The sequence below is a fragment of the Pogona vitticeps genome, chromosome 4 (genome assembly GCF_051106095.1).
Source record: "Pogona vitticeps strain Pit_001003342236 chromosome 4, PviZW2.1, whole genome shotgun sequence".
Taxonomy (NCBI): domain Eukaryota; kingdom Metazoa; phylum Chordata; class Lepidosauria; order Squamata; family Agamidae; genus Pogona; species Pogona vitticeps.
Window position 1 is genome coordinate 117,909,634 of NC_135786.1, and position 15,108 is coordinate 117,924,741.

The following is a 15,108-nucleotide window of genomic DNA, read 5'->3' on the forward strand; positions in this document are numbered from 1 at the left end:
CTGTGAGGAGGCGTTCCGGAGGTTGAAGGAGGCGCTCATCAATTATCCAGTGCTGCGTGCTCCAGACTTCGACCGGGAGTTCATCATCTACACCGATGCGTCTAACAGCGGGGTAGGAGCAGTTCTTTGCCAGGAGGATGAAAATGGTGACCAGCATCCAGTGTCCTACCTGAGTAGGAAACTCCAGAAAGGTGAGAGACATTTGGCAACCGTGGAAAAGGAGTGCCTGGCCATAGTCTACACAATCCAGAAGGCCAAGCCTTACATCTGGGGAAGACATTTTGTTCTGTGCACTGACCATTCACCACTGCAATGGTTAAAGACAATGAAAACCCACAATAGTAAACTTATGAGGTGGGCTTTAAATCTGCAAGACTATGACTTTGAGGTGAAGGTGGTCAGAGGGTCAGTGAACTGTGTTGCTGACGCCTTGTCAAGAAGACCTGAAGAATGAAGACGGCGAGAGAAACATGGACTATGTATATATTTTGATGACAAAAAGTCAAATGTGTCTGTTTATTAAACATGTTGGTTTGTATAAATAAAGGTAACTTGATGTATTGTAAATGGTAAATGTTTAAATGCCTAATAGAGTGTAAGTATAAGTAAGTATGGTATTGTATGTTATTATATAACTGTTTTTGTATGTTTTGGGGTCCAGGTTGTTTTTTGGTGAAAAGCACCTTAGCTTTCCCCCTACAAAACAACTTATAAAGAGGGGAGGTGTTACATACAGCACTGATGTTACCTGTCTGTCATGGGTTTGGAGGGAAAGTTCCATCCTATGGGGAGTGGAAGGCGGGACATCAGGAGGAGGGGCTGTATTGTATATATATGTGGAGTGTGTGTGGAGAAGGAGAAGCTGGAGAAGAGCTGAGAGAAGAAGCTTGAGTGGGAGTCTGTGCTTCAAGTTAAGTGTTCTGTGTGAACCAAACTGTGTGTATGTATGATTGAGACTAAGCCACGTTACTGTATCTTATTCACTTGATCCTTTTATTTTTCCCTGTGTGTTATTTAATAAACCTTGTTCTTTTATTTGTTAAAAATCCATTCCTGGTCTGTGTGACTTCTTATAGGGAATGGTTGGTGGCAGCTTAGTGAAACTGTGGCATATCCCAGTAGGTCTGGGTTTGTCAGGATCAAGTGAATAAGATACAGAAGCACAGACCCTGAACCTATCAGTTCTGGCTAACCATACAGACACCTGAACCTATCAGGTTGGTACTGACTGACACACAGTAGTACCCTGTCTGACACACAGACTCCCACTCAAGCTTCTTCTCTCAGCTCTTCCTCCAGCTTCTTCTAACTTCTCCACACAAACTCCACATATATATACAGTACAGCCCCTCCTCCTGATGTCCCGCCTTCCACTCCCCATAGGATGGAACTTTCCCTCCAAACCCATGACAGACAGGTAACATCAGTGCTGTATGTAACACCTCCCCTCTTTATAAGTTGTTTTGTAGGGGGAAAGCTAAGGTGCTTTTCACCAAAAAACAACCTGGACCCCAAAACATACAAAAACAGTTATATAATAACATACAATACCATACTTACTTATACTTACACTCTATTAGGCATTTAAACATTTACCATTTACAATACATCAAGTTACCTTTATTCATACAAACCAACATGTTTAATAAACAGACACAGTTGACTTTTTGTCATCAAAATATATACATAGTCCATGTTTCTTTCGCCGTCTTCATTCTTCAGGTCTTCTTGACAAGGCGTCAGCAACACAGTTCACTGACCCTCTGACCACCTTCACTTCAAAGTCATAGTCTTGCAGATTTAAAGCCCACCTCATAAGTTTACTATTGTGGGTTTTCATTGTCTTTAACCATTGCAGTGGTGAATGGTCAGTGCACAGAGTAAAATGTCTTCCCCAGATGTAAGGCTTGGCCTTCTGGATTGCGTAGACTATGGCCAGGCACTCCTTCTCCACGGTTGCCAAATGTCTCTCACCTTTCTGGAGTTTCCTACTCAGGTAGGACACTGGATGCTGGTCACCATTCTCATCCTCCTGGCAAAGAACTGCTCCTACCCCGCTGTTAGACGCATCGGTGTAGATGATGAACTCCCGGTCGAAGTCTGGAGCACGCAGCACTGGATAGTTGATGAGCGCCTCCTTCAACCTCCGGAACGCCTCCTCACAGTCGCTGGTCCACGGGATGCGGTCATCAGTCTTCTTCCGCGTCAGATCGGTCAGCGGAGCCGCAATCTCGCTAAACCTCGGGATGAACTTTCTGTAGTAGCCCACCAACCCAAGAAATGATTTGACTTTTTTCTTGGTGTTGGGTCTGGGCCAATCACGAACTGCTTCTATCTTGGCCTCGAGGGGTTTTATCACTCCTCCCCCCTACTGGGATATGCCACACTTTCACTAAGCTGCCACCAACCATTCCCTATAAGAAGTCACACAGACCAGGGATGGATTTTTAACAAATAAAAGAACAAGGTTTATTAAATAACACACAGGGAAAAATAAAAGGATCAAGTGAATAAGATACAGTAACGTGGCTTAGTCTCAATCATACATACACACAGTTTGGTTCACACAGAACACTTAACTTGAAGCACAGACCCTGAACCTATCAGTTCTGGCTAACCATACAGACACCTGAACCTATCAGGTTGGTACTGACTGACACACAGTAGTACCCTGTCTGACACACAGACTCCCACTCAAGCTTCTTCTCTCAGCTTTTCCAGCTTCTCCCCCAGCTTCTAAACTTCTCCACACACGCTCCACATATGTATACAGTACAGCCCCTCCTCCTGATGTCCCGCCTTCCACTCCCCATAGGATGGAACTTTCCCTCCAAACCCATGACAGACAGGTAACATCAGTGCTGTATGTAACACCTCCCCTCTTTATAAGTTGTTTTGTAGGGGGAAAGCTAAGGTGCTTTTCACCAAAAAACAACCTGGACCCAAAACAAACAAAAACAGTCATATAATAACATACAATACCATACTTACTTATACTTACACTCTATTAGGCATTTAAACATTTACCATTAACAATACATCAAGTTACCTTTATTCATACAAACCAACATATTTAATAAACAGACACAGTTGACTTTTTGTCATCAAAATATATACATAGTCCATGTTTCTTTCGCCGTCTTCATTCTTCAGGTCTTCTTGACAAGGCGTCAGCAACACAGTTCACTGACCCTCTGACCACCTTCACTTCAAAGTCATAGTCTTGCAGGTTTAAAGCCCACCTCATAAGTTTACTATTGTGGGTTTTCATTGTCTTTAACCATTGCAGTGGTGAATGGTCAGTGCACAGAATAAAATGTCTTCCCCAGATGTAAGGCTTGGCCTTCTGGATTGCGTAGACTATGGCCAGACACTCCTTTTCCACGGTTGCCAAATGTCTCTCACCTTTCTGGAGTTTCCTACTCAGGTAGGACACTGGATGCTGGTCACCATTCTCATCCTCCTGGCAAAGAACTGCTCCTACCCCGCTGTTAGACGCATCGGTGTAGATGATGAACTCCCGGTCGAAGTCTGGAGCACGCAGCACTGGATAGTTGATGAGCGCCTCCTTCAACCTCCGGAACGCCTCCTCACAGTCGCTGGTCCACGGGATGCGGTCATCAGTCTTCTTCCTCGTCAGATCGGTCAGTGGAGCCGCAATCTCGCTAAACCTCGGGATGAACTTTCTGTAGTAGCCCACCAACCCAAGAAATGATTTGACCTTTTTCTTGGTGTTGGGTCTGGGCCAATCACGAACTGCTTCTATCTTAGCCTCGAGGGGTTTTATCACTCCTCCCCCTACTATGTGACCCAAGTATTTTATTTCTGGGCTACCCAGCTGACACTTGCTCGCCTTTACCGTTAGCCCTGCTGCACTTAACCTCTGCAGCACTAACTCCAGGTGTTTCAGGTGATCTTCCCAGGTATTACTGAAGATCCCTATGTCGTCAATGTAGGCCACAGTAAAGTCACTGAGCCCTGCCAAGGTCTGGTCCATCAGCCTTTGGAATGTGGCTGGTGCATTTCTCAGACCAAAGCTCAGGACTCGAAACTCATAGAGACCAAAAGGGCTGCAAAAGGCGGTCTTTTCTTGATCCCTGGGATCAATTCTTAATTGCCAATATCCCTTTACCAGGTCCAATGAGGAAATGAACCGACAACCCCCTATGGTTTCAATCAGGTTGTCTAGCCTGGGCATTGGGTAGGCATCAGGAGTGGTTACGCGGTTTAATTTCCTGTAATCGACACAAAACCTAATGCTCCCATCAGGCTTGTCCACTAGGACTATCGGAGAGGACCAAGGACTAGAAGAGGGGACGATTATGTTCTCCCTAAGCATCTCGTCCAGCTCCTTCCGCACCTTGTCCCTATAGGGTCCCGTTACTCGGTATGGGGATACTGCCTGCGGGGGTGCATCCCCTGTGTGGATCCGATGCATCACTCCCTTCACTATCCCCGGCTTGTTGGAAAACACCTGTTGATATTTAATGAGCAGCATTTTTAGTTCTTGCTGCTGGTCTTGGGTGAGTGCAGGACTGATCTTTACCTCCTCTGGGTTGTATTTTACTTCCCCTCTACCCTCCCAGAAGGGTAATTCAGCTTCCTCACTCTCAGCTGCTTTTATCGCAAATAAAACCCTCTGTTCTCCTCTGTAGTAGGGTTTTAGGGCATTCACATGAACCACCCTCCTTGCTTGGTTCTCCTCCTGCTCTATAAGGTAGTTCAGGTCTGACATCTTGGAAATGACCCTATATGGTCCTGCCCATTTGAGCTGCAGTTTGTTCTCTCTGCAGGGCCTAAGCCAAAGCACTTCCTCCCCTGGGTCAAAGTGCCTCTCTCTAGCTTTGTGGTCATACCATGTTTTCTGTCTGACCTTCTGAGCTTGCAGGTTTTCTGCTGCCAGCTCTAGGTTTCTCTTTAGGTCATTCATCAAGGTGTCTATGTATGTCACAACGTCTTGTGGGTCATCCTGGGTGATCTGCTCCCAATTTTGTTTGATCAAATCAAGGGGCCCTTTCACCCTTCTCCCAAACAAAAGTTCAAACGGACTGAACCCGGTACTGGCTTGTGGCACTGATCGATAAGCAAACAAAAGGGATTGCAGCTTCTGGTCCCAATTGTTTGGATTCTCTGCCAAGTAAGCCCTAATCATGCGCATCAGAGTCCCATTGAACTTCTCAGTTAACCCATTACTTTCAGGGTGATAGGCAGTGGTTTCCTTGTGCTTAATTCCACAGATTTGCCATAACCGTTTCATGAGCTTCGATGTAAACGAGGTGCCCAAATCTGTGATTATTTCTGAGGCAAATCCCATCCTGGACATATACCCCACCAAGGCATCTGCCACTGTGTTAGTTTCAATGTTAGTCAAGGGTATGGCTTCAGGGTACCTCGTGGCATGGTCCACAATGGTGAGAATGAACCTGTTCCCCCTCTTTGTGGCCTTGGGCAAAGGTCCCACAATATCCACCCCTATGCATTTGAACGGAGTGTCAATCACAGGCAAAGGGCACAACTTTGCTTTGGTCCTGTCGCGGCTATTCCCCTGCCTTTGACACACATCACATTGTTTACAGAACTCCCTGATCTGCTTCCCTATGTCAGGCCAGTAAAAATTCTGTGTGATTCTCTGCTGTGTTTTGTTCACCCCTAAGTGCGCAGCAAACATGTCAGAGTGCCCCCTTTGTAAGATCATGGGGCGATACTTTTCAGGTACCACTAGCTGACTTCTGATCCCATCTCCCCCTTTTGAGATATTCCTCAGGGTCTCTCTATACAAAATCCCCTTTTTCTCTAGAAATCTCACTGGGGTTTCAGGTGTTAGCTGGGCGTCAGTCACCTGTTCAAAACACTTTTGGAGAGTGGCGTCTGCCTTTTGCTCTTGGCCAAATCGGCTGTCTGTGGTTAAGGTTTCCACCACAGCTTCTGAACTCCCCTCTGCTTCCGTCTCTGGCTCATCATTACCCCCCTGAACTGTCCCCGTAGTGGCTTGTGAACGTGTAATCACTAGCACCCATTTCACATGTTCAGCCAGGTCATTTCCCACGAGCACGGCTGCTGGCAGAGTCGATGAAATCGCTAGCCGCCAAACTCCCCTCCAGCCTTGAAAGTTCATAGGTACCTCAGCTACTGGCAGTGAGATCACCTGCCCCTCAATCCCTGCCACCTTCATGCTCTCATTTGGGATTATATATTCCCTCGGAATAATATCTGGATGGCACAGGGTCACCTGGGAACAAGTGTCCCTCAGCCCCCGATACTGATGGTCAAGTATTCCTACGTCCACCCCTGCTGTCTCAAACAACTGTGAATCTGTTCTCACGAGCAAGCAGCGCTTGACCTCCACAAGAGGCCCATTTTCCTCAGCCTGATCAGCAGATGTAACTGTTCCAGATTGAGTAGCCATGGCAACAGGCTCCCTCAGTGACAAGGAGCTTTGCTCTTTCTGGACACAGAACACAGCTTTTGGCTTGGTTCCACTCGAATCCTGAGGCACAATTCCTTTTAGCTGCTTTAATTTCTCACACTCTGAGATTAGATGGCCCTTTCCCTGACAGAAATAACATTTTCTGCTATATTTTGAGTCTTTCTCATCTTGTTTTGGTTTTCCCTCCAAAATCTGAGGTCTTGGTTTCATGTCTGAGGGCTTCCCTTCCCCATGGGCCCCTCCCCCTTGCTGGCTTTTCCCTGGTCCCTGAGAGTACTTGCTGTAGGTTTCTTTAGGTTTCCCCATCGATTTCCCCTCACCCAAGGGCTTTCTTATTTGGGAAATAAAATCTGCGATCTCGGCTGCTTCTGCCACAGATTTCGGTTTTCTTTCCCTCACCTGGGATTTCAGTTCCCCATGCAGGACTGAATAGAACTGTTCCAGCGCTATCAAGTCTTTGAGCTGCTGAAAGGTCTCTGTCCCCTCCTGAGATAGCCATTTCTCTAGCAGCCTCACCAATTGGGCCCCCACTTGGGTAAAAGTCTGCTCTGGTTTCTTGGTGATTGACCTGAATCTTTGCCTCAGCTGTTCCGCATTTATCCCATGTCTGGCAAACACCAGTTTTTTAAACTCTGCAAAATCTTTCATCAGTTCCTCTGGCATCTCTGCATAGACTTCTGCAAGGCTGCCACTGATTAAAGATCGCATGATGGTCATCTTCTCAGTTTCCCTTACTGAGAAGTCCACAAACGCTCTTTCCACTAGGGAAAAGAACACCTCAGGACAATCTCCCTTGTGGTACACAGGGAATTTCTTCAGGTCAGCTTTAGACAATTGGCCTCCCTCAGAAGCCCTATTGTTATTATTGTTCTGGTTCATCAGTTCCAATTTTCTTAACTCAAACGCCATTTTCTCTTTCTCCAATCTTTCTGCTCTTTCCATTCTCTCTCTCTCTAATCTTTCCTCCATTTCAAATTGCCTCATCCTCAGTTCATGCTGTTGGGCTATGAGCATTTTCCTAAGCTCTGGGTTCTGCTCTCCTGTGCTGTCACCCTGCACTGAGCCAAATTCATCCTCAGAACCTTGGTCTACCTGGGGGTCTTTCACTTCACCCATTTCTGCCATTTGGCTTCGAGTCAAGGGCATAATCCCCCCCCAGAACAGGCTGCTTTCAAAAGTCAAGCCTCAAAATAAAGCGACCACTTTTTTTTTCTTTTGCCTCAGAACCAGCTTTCTATAGATTGCTGCTGTTCTTCAGCACTAACTTGCAACAGTTGCGAGCCAGAGTCTACCCCCCTCTGCTAGGCCTCGCAGCAGGCAGGCTAGATCACTGCTACTACACAGTTTTGCCTCAGCTTTTTTCCCGCCAAACAGGTTGCCTCAGAGCTCCCTAATCTAGTCCCCAATCTGAGGTTACACGTTCTTCTACTAGCGCACCTCCCCGTGAGGTACACCTAGAAGATTACCTACGTGCTCTCAGATTGTCCCTGACTAGACCCCCCTTGCTCTGGGCACTCTTGCCAAGGCTTTGCTGGACCACTGGACAACTGGACCAGTCGTATCCCACACGCTGGACACCAATCAATGTGACAAACCCAGACCTACTGGAGGAAGCCACACTTTCACTAAGCTGCCACCAACCATTCCCTATAAGAAGTCACACAGAATTTTTACTGGCCTGACATAAGGAAGCAGATCAGGGAGTTCTGTAAACAATGTGATGTGTGTCAAAGGCAGGGGAATAGCCGCGACAGGACCTGTGATATTTAATATAGAAGATTAAAATTGATACTTGATGAAACTTAAGGAATGTGCTTATGAATTGTTCCAGAAACCAACTGTAACTAATAAACCTGTTCTATTTAAAAATTAGTACTGAATGGTCCTTCATCTTTTCTGAGTAAAGCAAGCTGATAAGGAGACCAACTGGTGGCAGCGTGTCAAGAGGTGTTTTGGGTTGCCTTTGTGAGCTCTGTGTTTGGGGAGAAAAACAGGGGCCATGAGGGTGAACATCAGAATTGGTGTCCAGTTGTGGGATACAAAAAAATCCAGTCAAGCCAGAAGTTTGAAAGTGAATTTTTTGAGTCGTGGGTACCTTTTTAGTCAGAGGTCTGTGGTGAAGAAGTCGGTGACCTGCTAGAGCTTTTGTGGAAAAGCTTAGTGGCAGGGCTTCTGAACCCAGATCTGGGGGGGGGGACTAAACACAGGTAACGACTCTGAAGGCAAAATTCCTTTTATTTACCTCAGAATTTGAGAGACCTGGTGGCTAGCTTAAAATCCAAGGCTCTGAGAGTTAAGGGAGAGCTTGTGGATAAAAATGGAAGCCAGAGGTCAGAGCAGATCTGAGGGGATATAAGAATCCAAGTGGAGACTTGAGAAATAAAATTATTTTGGTGTCTGAGAGCAGAGATAGCTCAGACATAGAGAAACACAGTAACTTAAGGTTGTTAGCTGGAGAACAGCCAGAAAGAGCTGGAAGGAAGTGCAACAACAATAGTTGCTGGAATTCAAGCAGAAAGACAGGTCCTTTTTAAAATCAGTACAAACACTCAAGACTAACTCAGACATAAACATGCCACCCAAACGTAGCCAAAAGGGAAGTCGTGAGGCAAAGAGTTTACCTCAAGAAATGGAGGGAAATGGAGACCGTTTAACTCCAATGGAACCAGAGGAGACTGATGAGGGTGCCTCAGAGAGACAAAGGGATCTAGGCTCCCTAGATTTTGAAAAATGAAAATTACAACAAGAATTTAAATTGAAGGAATTAGAAATTAGAGAAAAACCCAGAGCTGAGGAGAAAGCTAAGGAGCTACTGTGACGTTTGCCCCCTGTAGTCCCTTGTTTGTCTCCCCAAAACAGAGAGCTCACGAAGGCAAAAAACAACAACACTTTTTCACATGCTGGCACCAGTTGATTTCTTTATCAACATACTTTACTTATGAAAGATGAAGGTCCATTCATCACTGTCTTTTGAATAAAACAGGTTTATTGATTACAGATGTTTCTATAATAATTCATAAGTATCTTCTTCAGATTCATCAAACATCAATAACAATCTTCTATATTATCTTACAGGTTACTAGTCACTCCTCAAACTAATAACACCTCACATTCCCCAAACTAACTCTCTCTCTCTCTCTCCCTTCAAAACGCTGATCCAGACTGTAAACTAAAACTCCTCCTCTCTGGCTCCGCTTTTTAACATCTCTAGTGGCCCCACCTCTCAACCACATTAGCATAAAACATGAATAATCCATGACATTTAACATAATAAGGGTGAACACCACAGCTGCAGCTCAAGGAATTAAATATTAAGGGGAAAGAAAAAGCCAGAGCTGAAGAGAAAGCTCAGGAGCTACAGCTCAGGGAACTAGAAATCAGAGAAAAGGAGAGGGCTGAGGCCAGACAAATGGAATTAAAACAAATGGAATTTCAAATAGAGATGAAAAGATTGGAAATTGCTGTCCAAAACAACAATAGTAATATTAACAACAATAGTAACAGCTCTAGTGAGGAAAAGCTCTCAAAAATTGATCTAAAGAAATTTTCCCAATATAGGAAAGGAGATTGCCCTGAGTCTTTCCTCAGTTCATTTGAAGAGCATGTTGGGATTTTGATATCAAGGATGATGAAAGGATGATAATTCTGAGATATTTCGTGAGGATTTAGCTGACCTGTATTCTCAGATGCCTCTAGAGCAAGCTAGAGATTTTGAAGTCTATAGAAAAATGATCTATTCAAGATTTGGCATAAATGCAGAACACCTGAGGAGAAAATTTCATTCTCTTACCAAAAAGCCTGAAGAATCTTATTCTCAGCTAGGGGCTAACTTGGTTCAATGTTTAGCAAATGGATGGAATGTGAAAATGTCACTTCTCTAGAACAGGTGAAAAACGTGATTGGGTTAGAACAATTTTATTCTATTTTGCCTGGGGAATTGTGTTACTTAGTTAAAAACAAAAATCCTAGAAATTTAATAGAAGCAGGTGAAACTGCGGATTCCATAAGTGAGATGCCTGTATAATTAAAAAATTGTAAACCGCCCGGAGAATGCTTGTAGTGCTATGGGGCGGTATATAAGTCTAAAAAAAAAGTTTAACAGGCAAAACTGGGACAACAATAAGAGACCCTTCAATAAAAGTTACCTCAGAAACACATCAGGGAAAGAAGGCCAGAGTAGTGCCTCACCTGAGTTGCCAGTGCCTAGTCTGCTGAAGCGAATAAACTCTGAGGAAAAGTTTAACAGATCGCCTCAGTGTGATCAAAGGACTTATATACAGTGCTATAACTGCAGTGAGTTTGGGCAAATTCAATCAAATTGTATGAAAAACAAAAATTAAAATGGAAAAGGTGGTAACCAGACCAAGAAAGTTTGCAATTTAAAATCTGTGGAGGCCACTGAAGGAAGTAGTAACAATGGTAGTTCTGTCTCCATGGCAACTAGCATGACAGAGAATTCTGATCTGCCACTAGCCAGGGTTGTTCATTGTTTTCTTGTAAAGACAGAAAATATTTTAGTACAGAACCCTGGAGAGGAAATTCTTATTAATGAGAAGTTTTATGTGCGAGTTGTTGATACCTGTTCCAACATAACCTTGTGTCATCCTGATGTGGTTCCTAAAGAACAAATACTTCCAAACCAAACTGTTACAATTAAGGGAATAAGTTCTACTCCAGTTATTTTACCTATGGCTAAAGTAAAGATAAACTATAGAGATTGGGTTGGAAGTTCGGATGTGGCAATTTCTGATCAAATTCCAGCACCTTGTTTAATTGGGCTAGATCTAACTAAGCATGTGCAGAGTGCTTTTGGGTTAATGTGCTCTGAAAGAGCAGTTAACAATCCCTGAGGGAACATTGGAATCTCTAATCTCTGAATCAAATGAGGGATGCCCCAGTTTAGAGGAAAACCCTGAGGTAGCAGAAATGGCTGAGGAGGTCAGATTGAAAAACCCTAATGATACCTCCTATATTGATGAACAGAAGGAAAATGGTACTTTAAAGGGTGGTATTAGAAAACCTAAAGAGAATCCCCTTTCATTGACCCCTGCCCAAAGAGGTCTATAATTGATAAAGACCTGACATACAGAGAGGGTTTAAAGGCACCTCATAGAGGGGGAGGACCCCAGCAACAGCTAATTGTCCCTGGGAAACATAGGAAAGAAATACTGGCTGCTTTTCTAATTGGTTGGGACTTGACAGAGCATGTTAAGAGTGCTTTTGTACTATCACGCTAACAAGGGTGGCAGAAATCACCCAATGGATACTGTAGCAGAGGAAGTCTGGAAGGAGAAAGTCCCTGTCCAGAAGCTGATCTCATGCTTTTGAAAAACCCAAATAAAAATAGATTTGCCCAGGAGCAAAAGGAGGATGCTAGCTTGGTGGGTTGCTTTGAAGCAGCCAGTTCACCTACTTTATTGTCTCCTGAATGCCCTGAGAGATCCTGCCTGGATGAGGATCTTTTATATAGGGAAAAGTCCTTAGAAGTGACAGAGCCAAGCTTGGGAAATATTCCTGGAAAGGAGAAGGCTTGTATGAGACCCAGGAAAGAGCATTGTGCTCTGAGGACCAGGTAGTGGGACTGAGATCTATAGAGTAAATTGCTTATGGCAGGGTCAGAACCTATAGATGTTTTGCACCAGCATTGGAGGGCTAGCGAGTCTATTAGCTCTCCAGCTGAAATAGAACTTAAAACCTTGCAAGGCAAACCCCTGCCTAACATATCAATGAATAAACAACTAGAATCAGATAACAAGCTCAGTGCATCTAAAACAAACCAATCATTTGAGATTGCACTTAAAAGAAACTTGCCTGAGTTTGGAAGTGACCTGTAATAGTGGTTCCCCACAAAGGGAAACCTTTGCAATAAAAGTACCTGTGGGTGAATTTGTGAGTGAGGAGGAAGGTGTAAGCCCTGACATCTTAAAGAAGGATGCACCCAGAGATGTTCGGGAGGACATCTGAGAAAGTGAAGCCCCGAGCCAGAAAGAAAGCAGGCTTCACTAGGAAATGGCAAGCAGAGGACGTTCAGTGGACATCAGAGGGCCCGATGACTGCCAGCCGACCGAAGAGAATGCAGAAGAAGGAGCCAGAGAGCATTAGATGTACCTCTGAGCGCCAGCAGTTGTGTGACCAGCTGAAGGAGGTGGTAATGACCGGACTAGTCTACAGCACACCTGACTACAGCCAGGAGTTCACCATCGTCACGAATACATTGAACATTGGACTTGGAGAGGTGCTGTGCCAAGCAGATGACAGTGGGAGCATGCAAGACTTGGACATTGTAATCCACAGCATCAGGGGGACTCAGAGCGTGGATGCTGGTACCTTGTCTCGAAAGCCAAATGACTAATGGGGGGGGAATAAAAAATTGGTAATATGTAATAAATGTTCTGTTTGTGTATAGTGATGAAAAATTGAATATTGATTGACTGAAATGTGGAGAATGATTCAAGGACTTTTAAAATAAACTTGAATGGACTAATGAGTATGTAAATTTTCATGATCATGTTATATTTCTATAAGGTTGTGAGGTTAAATGTTGTGAGTATAAATGAAAAGGTAAAGCATGTAATTCGCCTGTATTGGAATCTTTAGAGTGATAAGATATTGTGATTGTTATAATATGTATTATTATTGCTTGCAGAATGTTGCCAGAGGCCAAATAGAGTTTTTATGCAATGATGCATGTTTATTTAGGATGGAAAATGTGTTTCTCCTCCAAAACAAACATATTTAAGGGGGGAGGAATGTAGCATTCACCCCTGTTATGCAATAAATTAGGTATTATTCATAAGTTATATGCTAATGTGGTTAAGAGGTGGGGCTACAAGAGATGTTAAAAGGCGTAGCTGGAGAGAGGAAGGGTCAGTCAAGTTAAGTTAGAGAAAAGTTGTGACATCCACCCTCGTGCCCTTTGCTTGCTCAAGCCTCAGAGCACACGAAGGCAAACAAACCTCACTCTTTTCACTTGCTGCCACGTGATCTCTAAATCACCATTACTTCAGAAAGATTCAGGTCCACCCTTCAAGTTCTTTTAAATAAAACGTTGGTTCATTGATTACAGAGATTGTTTCATATATATCTTCAGTAGCTAATCACTCCTCAGAATTTCCCAAACTACACACTCTATTACTCTGTCTGACTTTTCTCTCCTGCCTGACTCTTACATTTCTCTTGCTGACTTAAACTGCCTCTCTGACTGCGCCTCTTATAGCCTCTCTCTTGGCTCCACCTCTCAGCAACATGAATATTCATAAACCATTACATAATACTATAAGAACCATAGATCTAATAAATGGAGAACGCTACAAAAGTCTAAGTTAATTTGATTCTGAGTCAGAATTTGGAATCGGAGAGAGAAAGAGATAGTTTGGGGATCTGAGGAGTGATTAGTCTGAGGAGTGATTAGTAACCTGCGATATTTAATATAGATTAAAATTGATGCTTAATGAAACTTAAGGAATGTGCTTACGAATTGTTCCAGAAATGAACTGTAATTAACAGACCTGTTCTATTAAAAAGTCAGTACTGAATGGACTTTCAGGTTTTCTGAGTAAAGCAAGTTGATAAGTAGATCAACTGGTGGCAGTGTGTAAAGAGGTGTTTTGGGTTGCCTTTGTGAGCTCTGTGTTTGGGGAGACAAACAGGGGCCATGAGGGTGAACATCAGAGTCTCCATTAAGGGATCAGTTCTGAGTTTGAATGTTTTAAAGTCTGAGGTAGGCGGCTACCAGTGCCATGCACTTGGTGAATACTCACGGAGCTGTTGCAAGGCCGAATGGGAGTCTTTTGAATTGGTATGCTTGTGATCCAAGCATCTCTTAGAACTATGATGGTGAACCAGTCATTTTTTCAAAGTAAGGGAAGAACTGATTCTAGAGTAACAATGCAGAATTTTGTGGTGGCGATGTAGTTGTTTAATAATCTTAAATCTAGAATAGGGTGAAGTCCCCCATTTTTCTTTGGGACAGTGAAATAGCGAGAGAGAAACCCGGTGTTGATTTGATAGACTTTAAAGCAAGACTTACTGGCTGAAGCTAAATAGCAGTTCATTTAGTCTCTGTTCATGCAGTCAGATTGTAAATCTTCATACCTCCCCTCTCTCTGGGCAGCTACTCACCATAATGGTGACCTTCTTGAGTCAGTTGCTTGATGAGAGAAAACACTTCCGAAGGCAGATTGCCATCTGAACTTTGGTGGTTTCCAAGCCCTACTTGTTGCAAGTCCAGTCTCCTGTGAAAATTTGCCCCCTTCTCCTGGGGGGTCCTCTGACTCAGAGTAAAACCCAGGGGTTCCCAGAGCGCTAGGAATTCCCCTGTTCTCACTGCCCATTGCTCCGCCCCTCCACTCCTTGTTGGAAGGTTTGAGCTAGTACCTTTTAATCCTCTGGCAGGGATTCAATAAAGGTGGACGTTGTCCCAGAGGAAGCATTGTTAAGCTCCCATAGCTCCGTGATAATTAGTGACTCACATGGTGAAGGCTGCAGAAAAGTAAAGCCATCTACCCATGGAGTCTATTTGCCGGTGTATTTATTTGATGGTATGAGAGATTGTCGGTGTCGAGATCCCGATTGAGAGGCTTTGACAAATATAGAATTTGGAGCTGGTTGTTTTTGAAGGAAAATGGCTCCTGGGTAATGCATTCTATAGAGATTATCAATCCACTTAGACATGGTATGGG

General features: G+C 43.9%; 1 protein-coding gene across 1 annotated transcript in view; it reads right to left on the reverse strand.

Moving 5' to 3' along the window:
• Positions 1–2,706: 2,706 nt before the first annotated feature.
• Positions 2,707–15,108, reverse strand: part of LOC140707034 (uncharacterized) — a 46,673-nt gene continuing 34,271 nt past the window's right edge. Inside the window, exon 2 of the mRNA XM_078392371.1 lies at positions 2,707–8,028. Coding sequence (XP_078248497.1) covers positions 3,143–7,573 — 4,431 coding nt within the window. The 5' untranslated portion in view covers positions 7,574–8,028 and the 3' untranslated portion in view covers positions 2,707–3,142. The remainder of the gene's footprint in view (positions 8,029–15,108) is intronic.